This window comes from Motacilla alba, chromosome 21, assembly GCF_015832195.1.
Source record: "Motacilla alba alba isolate MOTALB_02 chromosome 21, Motacilla_alba_V1.0_pri, whole genome shotgun sequence".
Taxonomy (NCBI): Eukaryota; Metazoa; Chordata; class Aves; order Passeriformes; family Motacillidae; genus Motacilla; species Motacilla alba.
Genome location: NC_052036.1, coordinates 2,374,395 through 2,394,727, shown reverse-complemented (window position 1 = coordinate 2,394,727; position 20,333 = coordinate 2,374,395). Strand labels below are relative to the sequence as shown.

The following is a 20,333-nucleotide window of genomic DNA, read 5'->3' as shown; positions in this document are numbered from 1 at the left end:
CTTGGAAGAGGTAATCTTCAGTGTTCATGTCTGGATTGTCAGTGATGATGTCGAACGGGGACCTCCCCGCCATCATCTCGAACATCAGCACCCCCAGGGCCCACCAGTCCACGCTGAACCCTGCAAGGGCCACACGAGTTCCTCAGCCAGCACTCCTTGGAATTTCATCTTCCCTCTCACACAAAGCCAGACCGACGGCCTGGTTTTAGCACTGTGCCCTGCTTTAGGGCAAATTTGGGAGAGAAGCCCCAAAGGGGCTCCTCTGGAAAGCAGATTCGAGCGGGCCCTCCCTCAAGCGCTTCAGGAAAAGATTTCCTTGGACAAAAGGGGAAAACTGATTTCTAAATCTGGGCTAAAATGCTAAATTTCTGGGCTAAACAGGCAAATGAGCATCATAAAATGCCCATTAAACTGATTTCTGGGCTAAAGAGACAAATGGGGATACGAGCATCATAAAGTCACCCCGGGACATCCTGAAAGCCCTGACATGATTTGCACCATCCCTGGGTGAGTCTGAGTTTTCTCAACTGGGATGACAAATTAGGGGAACTGTCTGCAGGCAGCAAAGCTGCAGTTTCAATATTTTCCTAGAATATCATTTAATAAATATTTTCCAGGCCAAGTATGGTTTAAAAGAAGCTGAAATAAGTGACAGGAAGGGGAAAACCCCTTTATTTCAGGAAAAAAAATTTGAACTGCAGAACAAGCACTCAAGTTTTATGATGTATTAACACAGAAATGTGCAAGTCAAAAAATTAATTGCATTAGAACCAAGCTACAGCTATATTTATTGTAACTCCAGCTTGTTTAGTCGTGCCTTACCATATTCTTCTCCTCTGAGGATCTCTGGTGCAATGTAATTTGGTGTCCCACAGAAAGTGCTTGTAGTGTCACCTGGGCCCAAACCTTCCTACATGCAGAAATCATTTCATAAATTAAAACCTGACCTCCTTTTCTGGGTATTTCCTTTAATTAGACTTAAAACCCCAAGTTACTCAGGGAGTTTAAAGAGCTTCCTTTCACAAAAGAAATACTCATAGTGCTCAAAATTGCCTAGGACTCCACAGCTCCTCCTCAGCAAAGCTGATCAAAACTGAGTTACATCATGTATGTAACAATATTTTGCTTAATAATTAAAGATACATTTTTTAAAATCAATTAAACAATTTGGAAGTCCTTTTCAAATAGATTTTTTGGGTTTTTTCCCCAAAAATTAGTTTCCAAAATTTTTTTTCCCATTACAATTCAGTTTCAAATGTGATTCTATTCAACAGTTAAGTTTTTTCAGAAAAAAATTCCAATTCCACAACCAAATTCTGGGCTCAGTAGCACCAATGTTAACATGAAAATGAATTTTCTTCGTGTTCTCTAAAAGTGACAGAAGAAAGGTCAGGAAAATCCTACCTTGCACATGCCATAATCTGTTAATTTGATATGACCCTCTGCATCTAAGAGAACGTTGTCCAGTTTTAAATCTCTGTAGATGATGCCTCTTTCATGTAGGAAGTTTAGAGCAATACAAATTTCAGCAGCATAAAACCTGGAATTAAAAAGGAAAAAGTTCATATTAGCATTAAGATGGTACAAAAGCTGGTGCAATTGAAATATCTCTTTTTAAAACATCATTTTACAGCCAACTTTGATGTATCAATAGCATAAAAAACCCAAGCTGCATTTACTGATAAGGACACTGAGCTCTTATAAGACCATTCCCTATATAAAAATGAGATTTTTTTTTTTCATTCTACTAATTAAGAATATATTTTTTCTTTATTCCACAGATTTTTTTCCTGAAAATTCCACATAGCAAGATGGAAGATGCTTGTGTTCCTCTCATTCAGAGTGACAGTGAGCCTTTGTGTAGCACAGGGCCATGCAAACTGGATTTTTAATCTTCTCCCACCAACACTGTATTATTTCAACATCAGAGCAAATCAGGCAGAATATGACATGTCCCATCAACAGATCAAAGAGGCATCACCTAAATACGAAGAATAAGGAGTAAATTGGAATATCTGCTACTACTGCTGAATTGCTTGCTCTCTAAAAATATTCACATTCTTCAAAAAATTTAAATTTACATTTCTTCCCAGGCAGGACATCCTAAACTAAAGAATGCAAGTCCATGAAGCACCAGAGCAGAAGCAGACAGTGGCCTGTGGCAGGAAATACCTTGCATGCTCCTCAGGAAGTTTCCTCTGCCGTTGCATATGGAACATGAGGTCTCCCCCATTCACATACTCTATGACAAGGAACAATCTGAAATTACAGAACACAGTTCATGCATTCCGAGGAAACTCTCCAGAAATGCTGGTTTTATTCCTCCCATCTGAGGCTTTTTCACTTCCACTCTTGATTCAGACTTCTAGATTTCTTATAGATACAAAGCTACTTAAGAGGGGGGAAAAGAGAGCACTGATTTGATGTATATTTTGTAATTTGATGTATATTATGTAGGAACACTCCCTTTATTTAAATGCTGTCACCTTTATCTGTATGAATTAATTAATTCTAATGAATAATTCTATGAATAGATATGAATTAGACAAGTGTGACACTGTACACAACACAGGGAAGCTCTGGGCTCATTTGCTCCTCTGGAGGGTGAGTGTTTGGAGCAGGCTGCTGCAAACCAGGGGAAGGTCAGCAGGGGACAGACATCCAGGTGGAACTGGGCAGATAGAAGGGTTCTGTTACAGCCTGCAGGAAAGCTTTCATCCTTGGGAAAATATGATCCAGGCAATGCTGCCAAGGTCAGAGAGAGCTCTGCTGGGGCAGAGAGCAGCATTTCCTCACTTTCCATGAGCTGAAAGCTCCTTTCCACACATCCTCACACTGGAAAACATTCCTTTTGGAGAACACACGCTCCAGTCGCTCAGATCACTCCAGCTGGTGATTGGATTGTTCTTTGGGAAAGGATTCTTCATTTGAAACACTTCAAAAGTGTTAAAACTTCAACCAGGAAAATCTGTTGGACAAAACCCAGCTGGCAGGACTCTGAGCGGCCTCCCCACAAGAAGATAAATGCTAAACTGAAATTAAATAAGCAGCAAACAAAATCCATAACAATGCCTTGAGTATTTTATTACAGCACTCCTGGTGTTTTTTGCTTCCAGCTTTCCTATCCTATTTAGAAGTCCCCAGTGTTTTATCACCATTCAGAACTTGAAATTACAAGTTCCTTGCCAAGTCATATTCAAGAGTCTCAGAAGTGGCAGGCCTTGCTGGGTTTAGAAGGATTTACTGAAACACCAGCAGGTTTGCAGGGTGGAGGTTTCAGGCTGTTGGAAGACACTTATCTGGCAATTCTGGGCAAGCCCAGGGCATCTATTTTATTCCAATATTGAAACAAGCATCATCAGTATCTGAAACAATGCACAGCTACACACAGCATCAATTAGCCTCACATTTAGCTACACCTTTGTGTTTAAAACTTATTTAAAGCTATATTCGAGAGAAAGAACATTTTTTGCAGCTTTCCCCCATCAGTACCCTTGTCACAACCAGGTCTATTACAACTCATTTTCTTCGGGCCACTTAACACAATCTGATGTTGATGAATTTATTCACTTGGAATCAGTTTTGTGCTTTTCCAGCTTGATGTAAATGAGGTCATCATTTTGATTTTATAACATTACAGCTATAATCAAATTGTGAATTCCTGACATTATGGTTATATCCATGGCAAATGGCTGAAGTTACCAACAAAAAACTGGAGTTTCACTGCAAGAAGCAGCTGGGCTGCAAAAGCAGGACTCACAGATACACCAGGAATACAGAAAGCTTTGATGATGTTCAGCATGGGGTTTTTTCCCAATTTCTGCTCCTCAGCTCAGTCAGTGTAGCTGCCAAAGAGGAATGCACAGGATCCTGCTGCTGACCCAGCCTTTTTCTGGGTCTCAGTGGTTACAAGAACCCTCCTTCTCAATCCCTCACCCTGCCTGACCACTTGAATTTTTGTATCAGGTGTACAATTCTACTTTGTGTTCGGTGAGAAAATGTTTGGGAATGTTGGTTTAACTTAAGAGCCTTTCCCGACAGTTTCTCAGTTGTCTAAATGTTACTTAATTTTTTTCTGACGAGTTTGTTTTGGTCAAATCCTCACTTGGTGACCTCTGGAGATCATTCTTTATTTCTTTCTCCCTGCTTCCAAACACTCCTTGGTCCATGCACCTTCAGGTCACTGATCCAGCTCCTTTGCCTCCTTCACCTCTGTGTTCCCTGCTAGGAAGATTTCCTCTGCTCTAACCATTAGGAGGTGAAATTTTGGGGACTGGAGAAAAGGTACAGTGCATGGCTTTGTATTTTAAAACTTGACAATACACACTGCAAAAAACAGGGGATTATTCTGAAGGATAAATGACTGGGTAATCCATGAAAACTTTATAACTTTGCACTCTACACTGCAAGTGAGTTGGATAAATGACAATTTTCTGATTATGAGATATATGGCATGAGGCATTATAAAAGTGTAACAGCAAACAGGTGCCTGTGAGAACACAAAAATATCCCAAAGCACATCCCAATTCCCCAGGAACATCCTCAGGCATGGACATGAAAGTTCTTGTTCTCTTCGTATTCCAATTGCAAAATCAGCAGCCAATAATCCAGTTTGGATTGTGCACACAGGGACAAAGAATTAGTATGTCTAAGTTGAGAGTTAAATAAGCACTTTCTCAAAAATCACACAGCGCTTTGATGCGTGCTGAAGGCTTTCAAGCCTCCCAGGTAACAATACCACTGTGCAGGTAGGGGTTTATATCATTATTAAAAGATATATCATTATTGCGGGGCAGCCCAGCTCTCAGGCTCTTTAGGAACTGCTGTGGCCCCCTCAGCAGCAGCTGCTGTAAACTCTTGGGAAGCTCTGTGCTCCCCATTTCCCAGGGCTGTGCTCAGGAAGGCAGGACAGCTCCTCCTTTCCCTTCAGGTCTGACCCAGAACACCACACTTTTCTCCACACCCCTGCCTCATCTACCCCCTAGAACTGACTCTGCTGCAGCACTGAATCCCTGACAACGCTAAGAATTCCTTCCAAAAATTCCTGGCATTGTGATGGCAGTGGTTACATTTGCTTTAGGGGAAGCAGTTCAGCACAATGATCAAGATTCTCAAGAAAAAAAAAAAGAAAAAAAAAAAAAAGAATTTCAGATCTTTCTTACCGACTTGTTGTTTGAAAGCATGAATGTAAACCAACTAGGAATGGGTTACTGGATGCCTGTTCAAACACATGTTTCTCTGTCTGTACCCAATCAATATCCTGAAATAGAGTAATTGAACAATCAGAACTCCTGCTGGATAACCACCGTGGGTATCCCCAGAAGAACACCTGTGAACATCACAGTGCTGCCTCACACACACTGGCATTGTTACATTGTTCTTCAGAAAGGCAAGGACCCCTCAAAATCTGGAGGGAATTATAAAACATTGTCATTCAGTTATACATTCAGAAGTTATTTAACCATTTAAGGAAGGCCTGCACGAAATCTAAGCCATTGTTAATAAAATACATCTGCAGTATTTGATAAACTGCTCACACTGCTGCATGGAAATAAATTCAGTTCTTGGATAAATGATCCCAAAGCTGCTGAAGCAGCTCATGCCAGTAACACAAACAATGGGAATCTCCAGCTTTTAAAAGGTTCAAGTGAACTGAACTTCATCTCCTGATCTGAAATTCAAATTTAATTCAATGAAACTACCAAGACCTGCTCAGTTGGTCCAGCCAAAACCATTGAAAGCATCACAGATACCTTTAATCCTTCAACAGGAAGAAGTCCTGAATGCCCAGTGCAAAACCACATCATAAAAACCTACCACAGTTTGCATGGTACTGGCACGGTGCTGCAAAATTCAGAGCTGTGATAACAAAGCATTTAAGCTTTATTTCATAGAGCCACACACAATTTAAACCTCACAGACAGCTGGGTTTAGCAGCAGATATTCACCCTCCATGCAATGCACTGATCATGTGCCACCCTGCAAACGCTCAGGACCCTGCCAATATCCCAGAACTGTAATTGTTCTAAAAATTCTCCATTTACCACAGATACTCCCAGCTTCCCAGCCAATCTGGAGACAATAAATCGAGACTGAAATCAGACCTTCCTGTCAGGGATGGATGCTGACACTGAAGTCTCAGAGGAACCCAAGAACTGTCACCATCCAATTAAATAAACCTGTTAGGTTTCGTGTGTGGACCCCACATCACCTTAGAGGGGTAAACCTGAGTCCAGATCAAAACCCAGAGCCAAAAATCCAATTCTGAATAAAGCCCTAAATATGTCCACTTCTTCTTGGTTTAACTAAATGAGCTTCTCTTCAAGAGGCTTTAAATGAACTCTTCATTAGTGCACTTGGCATTAGGATTATACCAGAGCTCCACTGAACAAAAGTAAGCTTAGCAAAACTGAACAGAAGCCCAGGTATTTGATTTCCCTCCATCTCGCTTCTCTCCATGAGCAGCCACACCCTGGAAAGCACCAGCTAATTTAAACATGCTGATACTTGCTATGTAATTGATTTTCCTCCTTTGTGGAACACTTCTAAAGGTGAAATTTCCATTACTTCAATATCTCATGCACTCACAGAATTCAGTGAATTTCCTATCAATCCCCAGAATTTCATTACACAGCCTGTCTTAGAGAAAAGAAAAACCAATTAGCTCTATCTTCTCTGTAATCATGAGAGCCACAATTCCAGAAAGCCTCTCCTCATCTACCTCTGCTTCTCAAACAGCTGCACAACTCATTAAACAGGACTTGGCTTTGGCTCCCACCTTCTTGGAAAAACACACGCTAAAAAGGAAATCAGTAAATAAACCACACAGCAGCCTCATCTTGGTTCATAAAAAGGAAACATCAAATAAATGAGAGAGTCAAAGGATTTTAGAACTAAGCCCAGCCTCTGGAATAATGACAGAGATGACAGAGCAACTGATTGAAACTACCAACACAAAGAGCACTTAAAATAGTGTTTAGATGGTTTTTGCACAAACATCCTACTTTCAAAAAATTACAGGAAAAAGATGAAAAGAAACCCCAAAACCTTTCCCTTTTTAATTTTTCAATTTTCCCCCAAATTCGTGCATTTGAGATCTTGTATTAAAAAAAAAATCTAAAGGATTTTGAAAATAATGGAGAAATGCAGCAGATTTCTGTGGCAGACAGAAACACAGGGATCTCAAATGGCAGTAGCATTATTTTTAAACTCATGGAAGAAATATTTCAGAATACTGAGTCACTTGCACATAGGCTCTGCCAGCATGAGTGTAAGAACAAAGTTTCAGCTCCTTTACTGACACACTGACAATGCTTTCGCCTTGGAAAACACATTTGCTTCCTTTCAAAATTAAATGCACAAAACCCATCCCATTTATCTCATCACTCACAGATTAGCACATCCAGGTTAGAATGTTTAATACATGCTTTCTAGCAAGACTATCAGTAATTGTTGGTTGTTATTAAAATAAGGGATTTCTCTCAGATTTCATCCCGGTGCTTCAGGCAGAGCTGATGACAAACAAGCTCAAAAGCCAGAAAAACTTCTCTCCCTGAAACATGAGCTTCTTGCTCAGTGGAATGGTTTTTGTTAAAGCACAGTAAGTTTTTATAGCATGTAAAAGAATGCAATTAACACAGACTTTTACCTCATCATCATGGACCAGTTCTTTTTTCACTACTTTCATAGCATAGATCTGATCATTCTTTTTTAACCGAACCAGAAGAACTTTGGCATAACTTCCACGGCCAATGACTCGGATTAAATCAAAGTCCTGGAGTCCAAGCCCCTGAGAAATCTTAATTCCATCCATTCCATCAATGACTGGTTTGAGATCCTGCATAAAAAGAAACAGATGCTAGAAACTGAAGACATTTCCATAGCAAGTAACTATTAAAGCAGAGAGATCTTTAAGCACTGGACAGAATTTGCTGACTTTGCTTGGCACTGGCACCCAGGGCTGGATGCTGATTGGAACACATTTGTTGAGAAATGTTTGGTTTCCATTGGGTTTGCTCTAACTAAAAGTTACTGGTTTTTCCAAGGCAGTTGTTCATCCAACTAATCATTTTCATATTCCCTGCTAGAAAGCAGAAGGCAGTGCCTTGAGAAATGAGCTTTATCCAAATTCCTGAACCTCAGGCCATGTACATTGTACCCTTTGTACAAAGTGAGGAGCACTGTTCAGATTCTGACAGACACAGCACAAATGAATAAAGGCTATCTAAAAATAAGATGAATAAGGAAACACTGATTTGCTAATGAATATACCTGTCTTGGTTTCAGTTTAGGCAACAACTGTCTGTGTTCAGCTCACTGAAAATTAAGATTTCTAACAGGTTCCTGGGAACACACAGAAGCAGATCTCAAATTCTCAAGTCTGAGAATTTGCAGGAAATATTCCACTATCCACTATGAAGAATGTTATTTTTAAATCCATTATTTAAGAAAGAGAAATTTTATCATCTTGGCTCTTTGCTGGAATTAAGATGTGAAAACACAGGACTGAAGATGGAGCAGCTGAACTAGATGAAAGCAGCAGGTACTTGGACTTTCAGGTTTTACCAATCCACCCAAGGCTTTGACACACTTCTGTGGCCTATTTTTATCTGACCCCACACTACTGTACGTGCAGACAGATCAGCATTCTGCAGAACTGTGGAAAGTGTTTATATAAAGAATCTTGATCTAGGATTGACTGCTATTAGAAGAGATTGCTCTAAGCTTCAAGATTCTAGACAAAGCTCCCAGAACACCATCTCCTTTCTGTGGGATACCTTAAATCATTGCAGCACAGCTCAAAGGCAAGGTGGGACACTCAGAGCAGTGTCATTCAGGACAGCTGAGCAAACAGCACCCACCAGATTTCAACACAAACCTGAGCACTGACCACAGCCTAAGCGAGCAATTAAAATTCTTTGATGTGCTTTTAATTTCTACCCTTCCATTTCTGAATTTGAGATAAAAATCTGTAGCTGCATGACTGAAAATAAGGCAGTCAGTCACCCAGGAGCAGGAGCTACTCAAGTGTGAGAGGAATGGTAGTGACAAGCATTGTAGGGGAGGCAAAGGAAAAAGGTGCAGCCTTGCTCAGAGGGGAGCAGCAGAACAGCTACCAGTGTTGTGCACAGTGCATCCTATTTATTTGAAACATGCCAGAAGCATTCTTAAAAGCAATGAATGTAAGCCCTTTAGAATTGAAGCATATTCAGATTTTTCAGACTGCTCTAAAGGAATAACATTGTTGATGTGCAGAGATTGAGTCAGATCCTCTACAAAAGACCTGAAAAAAGAGTTTAAGTGTATGTTATCCTACGTGTGTTTCCACAGGAGCTGTGTAGAAATGTTCAGGTATTATTTATATGAGCCCTCTCAGAGAGCTGGGTAGTTAATGGGTCACCAGACTGAACCAAGTTCCACAGCAGTAGCCTGAGGGTGCCAAAGGGTGAGCATCCATTAGGGACAGCAGACAAGGCAATGGCAAAGCCACCATTTGTTTAAGGACCATAAAAGTCAAGCCCTGTATTAAATCACTGTTATTCCAACAAATGGGAGTGAGAAAACAAAAATGCTAAAAGGTATCTTGGATCATAAGTGGAATGACAGCAGCTGGACTCAGAATAAATCTGAAAAAAATCCAATAAAAATGCTTTAAAAAATTATCAACGTTCAGAAAAAAACGCCCAGGCTTTTGAAAAGGTCAGCAGAAAGCCCAGAACAAATAATCAGCTATTTTATGAAAAGTTGAATGATTAGATTGGACTTGATGATCTCAAAGGTCTTTTCCAACCTAGCTCATTCTGTGATTTGGAGTACATAAATAAAAATTGCAAAAATATTTTAAGACCATACCTCAGAGTCATCTTTAATGGGGTCATGTTTCCGGTTTGAAGGAATGTAGGGAACTGGAAAAGAAATCAAAGTTATAAAAGTTATAAAAGCCTTCACTGAAGTAGTTTTAGAAATCAATAAACAGCAAGGTAGTTAGTAGCTTGTGGCCAGGTTCTTTACACATTACTGGACCATATCGACCAGTTGACCATATTTCTCCACTTTTGTAAACAGAAGAGGAAAAAATGAGGGCAAGAGGGGTTCTAAAGTAACAAAGCACTCACTTCCATCAGTGTCTTCTGAAGGGAGATCGGCCTCAACGTTTTTGTCATCTAAGCGAGGTTCCTGGGAAGGCATGACCGAATCCTGCCAAACACAGCCACACAAACAAACCCCACTGGGCATGCAGCCCTGGGACAGCCCTGCCTGAAACCCCAACAGATCCTCCCCTCTTCCACAAGGAACACTGCATTCTGGAGACTGTGTGTCTAAATATGAACATTTTGTAATGCATGGTAGAACCAGCCTACCAAACCTCAATGCTGCATTAGCCACTCTGCAGCTACAACAGATGCCTGGCTGTCTTCTAAAAATAAGAGTGGGGTATTTTACAGCAAAGTTCAAGATTTTATTCTACTTAAAGACCTCTGAGTGTTTCACATGGAACTGCAACCAAGTAAACACTTCAGCATGGTGTTACACGCTCCATTTAGAGCACTGGCATATTCCTTTCCTGCTTAATAAAACCATGAATTGTGGCTCATTATGCATAAATTAGTGAAGATCACAATAACAGATATTTTATATTGCATTTGGACCCTGGGCTCATCCCCAAGACAAGCAGGACTATTCCAGGAAGGAGAGCAGCATGAAGAAAGTAATTGGCAAAGAATTGGTAATGTCAAGGCAAGTCACATACAATACAAGCAAAGAAAAATACTGGCTTAAGTTTTAAGTCACAAATATGACACAACCACCAGTGAAATACAGGAAAGGGCTCAAATTGAGATACACAGATGTTTAAAGCCCAGGAAAAACACCAGCACTGGCAATGGACTGAGGGCCATGGAGAGCAAGAGAACAGTACTGGAGAAACTGAGCTGGCAGGAGCAGGAAAGCAATAAGCCTTTCTGAAAAGAGCAGTGCAGGAATTGTATCAGTGCCTTAGTTCTTAAAACATTCCCACAGGCTAAAAGGAATAACTTCTGAGGTTGTCAGTGTCTAATGGAGAAGCCAAATTCAAGCTCGAGCACACTGAAGTCACATCACAAGCCTTCTTTCTCAGTTTCTCTCTGCTCACAATCCAAAGGCTTGTCCTCCACAGAAACTGAAACCCAAATACTCCCAGGTGTTACAAACCCACAGCCAGACCCACATTTCATTACCCAGGACACATCTACCAACAGCAGCACAGGCCAGAGTGGCACCCCTGAGCCCTGGCCAGAGCACGCACTCACCATATGCCTTTTGCAGGTCAGTGGGACAAGGATGTGACAGCGTTTATGGACCAAGAGCTTGCAGTTGATACACTTGTAGCCTTGCTTTGCGAGCCCCCATATCCTTTCACTGCACTGGCCACAGTACGCTCTCTGCAAGGCACAATGCACATCATCGGTTCAGGAGCAATCCCTGCTGCAAGTGAGCAGGCCTCTAGCAGCCAGAGCCCATCCCAGCCACCCAACAGATGTTCAGTAATAATTTTAGAATGTCCAGAATTACAATAATAGCTGAAGGTTACACTTCGCAGCCAGAATTCAGCTAAATGCAGTTCTTTTTAAATGAATGTTAGGAAAACAAATACTCAAGCATATGGAACACATTACAGTGTGACATTAGCAAATCATTTGTAGAGAATAAGTCTATTTGGAATCTCAGGTTTTGAAAGAGGTCACCCAAACAAAACTGCCAGAAGTTTGTACTACACAATTATGTATGAGAAGCACCCAAACTGAATGTGTTGGAGAACACTGGCACAAAATGTTGAGCAGACAATGTACAAAAGGTGTTCTACATCTACACCTATACATTTTAAAAGTGGTAGAAACTTTGCATAATTAAAACCCATTAATCATGTCTGATATCAAGCCTCTGTGTTGCACTGAGCATCAAAACCTATGGTGTTTTTACATAGGTAAGAAGAGAGCATGTGAGTTAAATCAAAATGAGGGTAAATGAAGAAGCCAGACATCCTGCTGCTGACTTGAACAGGAGAGGTTTTTAAATCATTGTTCCAGTGCATGTTGCTATGGTCACTTTGTGCACTCTACCCAAAGTGCCAAACAACAATCTGAGATCCTTGCACACCAAGAAGTCACCCAGGCCCAGTGATCCCCACTCACACTGCCAACACAAAACTCACTTATCCCCTGGCTGCCAGTGCTCCCCAGTCATTCCTGCAGCAGGCTGAGGCCTTGCCCATCACCCTGCAGCTGCACAGGAGCCCTGCTGCTCCCAGCCCAGCTCAGACAGACCTCCCAAAGCTCTGTCCCAAAGCCCCAGTGCCAGCCTGTTCCCCCAGGCACTGCCCGTTCCACTGCGGTCACCAGACGCTCACACCAGTGAGTCACACACACTCCTGCCCAAAACTCTTCAGCTCCTGAAAATCCCTGCTAGTAGTGCTGGAATAGTCAAAAACTAATGATCAAAGAATGGAGCACTTCTTCAGACAAGCATTTTTATATTAGTATAAAATGATTGTTGTATTTTGGTAGTTGTAGAAAACAAGACTTAATTCTATCCCACTGATCTGTGCAGCCAGTCCTCCTCGTCAGGAGAAACCCAAACTGCACTGCCCAGAGGAAAGAAAAACAACCCCAAAACTGCCTGATGAGAGGAAGCCTGGGACATCTATTGCCACCTCTTCCAAAATTCCTGGCCCACCAGACTTCCTGCGGTATCCTCTTATAGGTTTTGCAGCAGTAGCATTAAGACTAAATAAAACCTGTCAGGCCCTGGAAGTAGGGGCAGGTCCCAAATTCCACCAGAAATTCAGGTAACCCTTTCATACCTCTCACATGCAAAGCCATAATAGAGAGTTCACCTTTATGTTGTGTTCAACAAGATTAAAGTTTAACTTTTTGCATGTGTATGATCTGAAAAAGTTGCAAAAGGTTCCTTTGAAACAGGAAAAAATCCTTAAGGCAATACTCCCGCCTTAAAAATTTCATCAACACCAAAATTTGGTATGGAATTCAGTAATACAGACATGACCATAATTTGTCATTAATTCATCCATTTTAATGTCCCATTTACAGTTTATGTCAGCCTGCTTACTGACTTCAGTAGGATGTAATTTGTGTTCTGGCTCTGTGTGATGTCACTTGTATGCAGGTATAAAAGCAGTCCTGTTTAGGATTGTGACATCCCAATGTGGGCATCCTAATGAGGTATCAAAATCTCTGTGTGTATTCACTATTGACCTCGTTGCAAATAAAACATCATTACCTGTAACATTATGGAATATTAATGTGGCAGTCTGCATTCACAGTGTTTCAAAGGAAATATGTTGTCATTATGTAGCAAATAAACATTAAAAGTATACTTTTATACTACAAATTAAAATATTTTATTCCTGTAATACATTATACAAATTCATGTGATAATTCATATATATGATGTTTTTAATATATTTAGTGATAAAATGCTGAGTTTTAAGGGGCTTTTCCTTCTTTCAGTGCATTCTTGGGGTGGGAAATTTTAGAAAAAACTCTTATTTCAATTTTTAGAAAAAATGTCCCTGCTGAATGAAAGAGTTAACTCTTCTGAGTGCAGTCAGTTTTGTGTGGAATTCCCCCAAGCACATTTATATATATGCTGCAATACTTGGGCATAATGGGATAAGTGAAGGAGGTGTCTCAGCCTTAAAGCCACATTCACTTGCTTATGTGGATTAAATCAGGCTCTCCAAATGCAGCCGTATTTTAGCTCAATAAAAAATCTTTTTAAAATTCTTAGATTGTGTAGAACCCCAGATACTAAACAGTTAAAGCTCACATCAGCAGCTGTAACTTGTATGGATGGCAAAGTGTTCTGAAGGTAAAAGATTTTGCTAACAAGCAACCAAAATCACAGGAGTGGAGAGAGGAGAAGCTGCTCCAAGGATGTATCAGCTTAAACAGTCACAAACACAGTATTTTAGACTTTAAAAATAAGTCATTTCCACCAATCCTGTATTAACTCAAATTCAAACACTGCCAAGTTTTGCCCGCTCGTTATGACTCGAATAACACCGCAGAGCCCGAAATGTCACATCAACAAGCATCCTGCTTTTCCTTTCTTTCCAACACTCCAACACAGAAAAAGCACAGACTGAGGCAAACAATGAGCACAGAACATGAGCAAACCCCAACGTTTCATGCAACAGTACTCACTCTGTTAAAACGTTTGGCTTGAAACAAATGCCCATTCACTCGGTACAGCTTCCTCCATCTTCGGGCTCCCCGGCGGTAGATGGATTCTAGGGAAGAAACCAGAAAGGTGTAAAGCAGCAGCATGGCAGCCCAGCAGCACCACACACAGCAGGGTAAGCAAGTTGTGACTCAGAACAATCTTGCTTTCCTAAATATCAACGCACAGCCACAATCCCTGGGGATTTGGATTTTTTTAAGGCAGCCGTGAGTGACGGCTGGGCAGGATGTGCTTTCACCGCTGCCTCTCCCTTCCCTCCAGCCCTGTCTCTTTTCCCTCACATGATCATAATCCCGTTAGAGCTCCGTGCCTGCTCGGGCTCAGGTGAGAGGGACAGAGCTGTTAAAGGAGCAGCTCCTCGGGGAAATGGCTGCTGCTCTGCCCTGGCACCTTCCACGGACACGCACAAAGGATGGCTGGCGCTGATAGCCTGAGACGTGTGTGGTACTGATAACACCTCACACATGCAACATTCAACACGTTATAAGTCTGCAGAGTTACATCATTTGACTTCATTTTTACCTTGACAGTAAATATTTCTTTTGTTCAGGCAGGTCAAGTGCAGGTCCACGATTATTTTTAATGTCTTCTAAACATAACAAATCATTTAATCTGTTTAAGCCAAACCCAGCATCTACTCCAAGTTACTTTTGTTGTGGCTGTTTAAATGCAGATGAGCAGCTTCTGTGTGAATGGCTAATTAGAGAGTTTGATATTTAATATTAAGTGTTGTGCCACAGGGGTCCCTTTTAGAGCTGCTCACAGCTGTAAGGGTGACACAGCCAAGCCCTGCACATCACCAGGGCCAGCAGCTTCCCACAGCTGGTACAGGTGGGTTCTGTGGGGTACAGGAGGTGTAAAGACTCTGACAGACTTGATTTATAATTGATACTTTGTCAGAATTAAGCACACTGTACATTTATAATCCTCAGGAATTAATGCAAAAGCATCTTAGATTTTCATCTTTAATGTTACTTTCAAGTTTCAAACATTCACACTTCATCAAAGATGAAGACTTTTTTTTAATAGAAGAACACACAGACATTTTCTGTGTCAAATGATAATGCAAGTAGTAAAAAGTTTCTTTATCAAGAAATTATTTTAACATTATATTGAGCAATCCAAAACTCACAGGCTACTGACACGCAATGTGTGAACACTGGCTGCAATACTGGGGATGATTTTAGATCCTCTATTTCTGTCCTTCCAAAGGAAGCATTGAAGTTTCTGTGATTCCACACATCTACAGTGCCAAATCCCCAAACATTCATACCTCCTCTATTTGCATGTGCAAATGTTTACTGTGCAAGCATTTGAAACAGATACTGCACTATTAAACTAATTGTTAACAATCTGCAGAAAGAAAACCAACCAGCTTCTCAAAGCAGCTAAAGGACTGCGCACCCAAAGTGGCAAAGATACAGCTACTGGAACACAGATGTAGACTGGATATGGCCATTTGATTCAAACCACTCTTCAAAACCTGCCAAATACCAACTTTAAAGCAAACTTTTCCCAAGTGCAAAGAAAATTAAAGTGAGAACCTAGCAAAATGACTGCAAAGTTTTTAACTAAAATGAGCTCAAACACAAACACCAATGGAAAACCCTTCCACCACTTCTAGGGTGACTTATCACCAAGAGGAAAAAATCTCCACAAGGATTTTTTTTCCAAAATAGTTAATTAATTCATTAGACAAAGCACCATATGGAGGCAACGTAATACATCTGTGATCTGAACATTAGCTTATCACTGACATGAGGAATATTAAGTGAATGATAAGTTAACGAGCAGCTTGTGCTGATGAAGTCTGTAAATAGAGGAGCAAGTCACCTCCCTAATTAATGATAAATATTAAATCAAAGGCAGGGTTTTATATCATGTACTTGTGAGGCAACAGTCTAACAAAAACTGAGCTTAATATAGACCAGCTTTAAAAAGTAGGAACCCCTGCAGCTGATCCCCAGGACTGCCATGGTTCAGTGCAGGGGCTGAGGTAAATCAATCCCTATTCCTATTCCCTGCCTCCAAAAGGGGCCAAGGTAAAAAATGAGAAAACAGCAATCCCTGCAATTAACACCTTTACAGCATGTATTCTATTATTACTACACATTAGGACTAAATTTCTATGACAGGATAAAACACTCTTGGTCACTGAGGATCCAAAACTGGGACAAGTGGCTGATGCACCACACGGTTGTGCTGCCAGAGACCTCAACCTCTGGAAAACTGAGCAGGCAGGAACCTCATGAAAGGGGACATCCTTCCCAGAAACTCCCCCAAGGATAATGCCAGGCTATAAAAAGCAGTTTGGGTTTTCAAGATCATTGTTATTTTGGAGCATTATCAGCTACAAGTCCCAGCTAGAGCTCTACCAGATCAAAGAAACCCCCTGAACAATAATCAGATTCAAATATGGCACTAAGCACATACCTTGAGTTAAGAAACAATTTATTGTCAGTGTTGTGTGAACAAAGCTCTCATCTGACTTTGCATCTCATCCCTTCACATGGCAAAATGAACCCAAACAACATTTTCAGGGCCATGTTTCTAGAACCCTTCAGAATAAAACAAGGACTGGATTCTGTGATTCCTGGTAACCAAGAACTAAACCACGTTCTTACAGGATTGATCCCAGCTACCTAGAAGGGGGAATGCCACCACAAAAGTCTGACTTTAATTACTGAGCTTATTGAAAAGGGCTATTTTTTAATTTATTTCACAGTACACATCAGTTAACTCATTAAGGAGTTCGAGTTGGCTGCTTGCAGTCTGATGGAGATGATATACTCCTAATTAAACAAAATAATCTTTTCTGATGATTAATATTAAACACAAGACATTGCCTAACAAAAAAAGTTCTTTCAAATCCTCATTTTGTATCTGAAAACATTTAGATTAAAAAAATCAAGTATACTTTAAGCTCTTAGCAGGGATAACAGCTTTTAATTGGGGAACACAAATATATATTTGAAATACAATGAAGGTGCAGAACTTTACGTACTTCCAAGATTGGAAAATTGAAAGAAAAAAACACAGGCTTTTTCAAAGTAAGAGTACAAGGGAAATAAAAGTACTCAAAATAAAATTAACCAGCTGCCTCTGCCTAAAAAGCAGTGGGGAACAACTGACAGTTGCTGCTGTGCAATTCTTCCCTCTGTTGTCAAACTGTGCAACTACATCACTCACAGTGAAGCAGAGGAAACCCTGCAAATAGATTTGATATTGGCTTTCCAATGACATTTTCTAGGACTGGGTTTGGGCTTCTTTCCTCACCTTTTAAAAAATATTGTAGAAAAAAGCTCGAAGGAAAAACACAAACACATAAAATTTAACTGTGGAATAAATGGACAAGCGATGTCTACTGTTCAGTGTTAATTCCAAATCAATTTATCTACAGAAGATATTCCTCAATGCCACAACGAGCTCTGCAGAACTTCACAGAAAGGATGAGAACTTTGCACTGAAAAATGTAACTTGGAAAAGCAGGGAAAACACAAGGAGGCACAATTCCTTTCCAAATGGCAACACAGTTGGTTTGCACCAATGAAGGGCACTAAGATGGCCACAAAAATTACTCCCTCTTCATTTGGATTTCCAAATGCAATTCCAAAGCTGGCTTTTATGTGATCCAGCCCTGATGAAATCTGCTCCTATCCTGAGCAGAGAGGTAATTTGCTATTGCTGCAAATCACTTCTCAGAGATTAATACAACTTGTTTACAGGCCAATTACCCAGCCTGCCAGCTGGACACTACCAGAATGCCCAGTTTTTGTTTTGTTCTTTTAATGTTGTGCTGAGCACACAAGTGAGCATTCTTTCAAAACCAACTCATGAATTACAAGGGGGAAATTGATACTGGCATTTCAGATGGACTGGACTTGATAAAGAAATTACATATAAAAGTAGAACACATTTTTTGGGACACTAAATTCCAAAGTACACTTTGATAGCACATTGCTTGACATCTGTTATTTAATATTCTACAAATAGGTACATTGAAACAATTTACATGCTTCAGAAAGCAATTTTAAGACATACATTGGATGTTAAGTGTCCCTTCTTTTTATTATGAATAAGCTGCTGCATACAATTGAAGTTGGAAAATGAAAAGAGTATCCTTAACAATATGGAGGTATTAAGTGCTTTGACCCCTTGCAGTTATTGCAAAATATTAAATGGCCAGAAGATAGCTTTTTAAAATTTAATTTAAGGCTGATTAGCAATTGGGAAACCATCTCCCCATCCTTTTCCAACAGACACTAAGATTAACTACAAAGTCTGTGAAGAAAAAGCACAGTTAAGACAGCAACAATGACCAAGGAAGTTTAGGATCAGTGGAGAACCAACCAGGAAACAAATATCCCACTGAGCAGCAGCATTTACCCAGCATTTATTGCAGCACAGCTGGGTGAACATCCTTCCCCTCTGCCTTAGGAGGGGCAGCTGAGTCCCACCTGCACTGCACACACCCCCAGTGCTCCCTCATGCCTGAGCTCTTGGATGTTCACCTTCAAATCCTGCTGCTAAAATGGCTCCGTGGCACTGCAAGGTGACAAAGTCACACCTCCAAAGACACTGCCACAAACACAGCAGTGCCAACAGCTCATTTGGAGCGAGTCTCTGACTCACAAGTCTGATTTTATGTGCAATTCATCAGATGTACTTGAAAATAACAAAATATACCAAGTATTAGTCAAGAAATGGTCACTGAGTCCAGTCAGTGGCTGCTGCCCAGCAGTGACCGTGTCCTGGTTCTGAGCATCTCTGGGCACATCAGTGACCACAACCTGCTGATGTCCTTCCTGCTGATGTCCTTCCCTCCTCAGCCTCTTGTGCTGACACTTCTGCTGTCTGCAAGGCTGTCCCAGACACAGGAGAAACTGCTGCTCTATTTGCTGCTCCAGTTTGAAAGAATGTTATGAAAAGGGCCAGAAGACAACTGGTGGTGAGTCCATGCTTCTGAAGGTGATTCATATTTTTGTTTAGGAAAGAAAAAATGGTTCATATTTTCCCTTCTCTAACTGGGCCCTCTAAGCAATTTTCAATTCACAGCCTTTCATGATGTGCAGTTGGCTCCTCTGGTTACAAATTCAGTGGTCACATGAACCCCAAAACCAAACTTGCATTGCATGGTTAATAGTAAGTCCAAGGGCTTCTTTTGATGATTGCATCATTAATTCTCCCAAAATAAAAATCACTTTCATTAAGAGATTTACTACAGTGAAAAGTGGATTTAATGTTCTATTAGCATCATTTGGGAGCTGCATTAAAATGTTTGATCAAGCTGAAAGAGTACTGAGCCAGGACTTATTTAAATTATTTAATTCTTTAATTTAGCTAACTTAGGACTAAAGTACAGCAAAATGAAGTTCTGAACATTTAAGCAATCTGTAGCACCTGCATCCACTTTCAGGCCACTGTTTTGTTCTTAAACAAACCTCTATGTCTTAGTACATGCATGAAACAATAATTTCTATTATAAATAAAAGCCTGATATCAGAAAGTGTCTGTCTTTTATACACCCTGGAATCACTGAAGAAAGCAGCCAAAAAAGTGAGGAGCAACCTAATGAAGTTTGCAGCAGGAATGGGGTTCTACTGTATCTCATCAGCAGCCTGCACGATTTAAGACTTGCTGGGAGTTTTACCCTGACCTGACAGCACACATTTCCAAGAACACGTTCATCCTTTGAGCACATGTGGTTCATACCTGTGGGTAACTGGAAGGGAGAAGCAGTCTGGCTCTTGTGACCGAGACAGCAATCAGAACTGAACCCACATTGTTCAAGTGCCATCAGTTAAAATGTGGTCAGATCTAGTTTTCACCTAGTCTTTTTTATCTTAAAAAGCAAATTATAACATGTCTATTAAAAAGGTCAAAGGAAAAATAAAAAGCTAGCTGGTGACAAATCCCTGAGAAAACATTATAGAAGATTTTGCTTGAAGAGCCCCATTTCCCTGCCTTCTTGTCCTTTAGAAAATGGTTATCAAATTCATCTAATCCTCTGACAAACATGATTTTAAAATTAATTTTAGCATATTTTATCAATTGTCTTTAAGTTGAAGTCCTAGTCTTTTCTTCTTGCACTGAAA

General features: G+C 40.5%; 1 protein-coding gene across 4 annotated transcripts in view; it reads right to left on the bottom strand.

Annotated features, from left to right (window-relative positions):
- Positions 1 to 20,333, bottom strand: part of PRKCZ (protein kinase C zeta) — a 42,013-nt gene that overhangs the window by 7,881 nt on the left and 13,799 nt on the right. For 3 of the 4 annotated variants that reach the window (XM_038159580.1, XM_038159582.1, XM_038159581.1), the window contains 10 exons: positions 14,202 to 14,287; positions 11,289 to 11,420; positions 10,116 to 10,197; positions 9,853 to 9,905; positions 7,649 to 7,837; positions 5,163 to 5,260; positions 2,173 to 2,259; positions 1,405 to 1,540; positions 823 to 910; positions 1 to 120 (listed from right to left, as the gene is read on the bottom strand). In XM_038159580.1, the coding sequence (XP_038015508.1) occupies positions 1 to 120; positions 823 to 910; positions 1,405 to 1,540; positions 2,173 to 2,259; positions 5,163 to 5,260; positions 7,649 to 7,837; positions 9,853 to 9,905; positions 10,116 to 10,197; positions 11,289 to 11,420; positions 14,202 to 14,287 (1,071 nt within the window). Of the gene's footprint in view, positions 121 to 822; positions 911 to 1,404; positions 1,541 to 2,172; positions 2,260 to 5,162; positions 5,261 to 7,648; positions 7,838 to 9,852; positions 9,906 to 10,115; positions 10,198 to 11,288; positions 11,421 to 14,201; positions 14,288 to 14,404; positions 17,163 to 20,333 lie in introns of those variants that run through there. The other variant, XM_038159583.1, reaches the window with a different exon arrangement.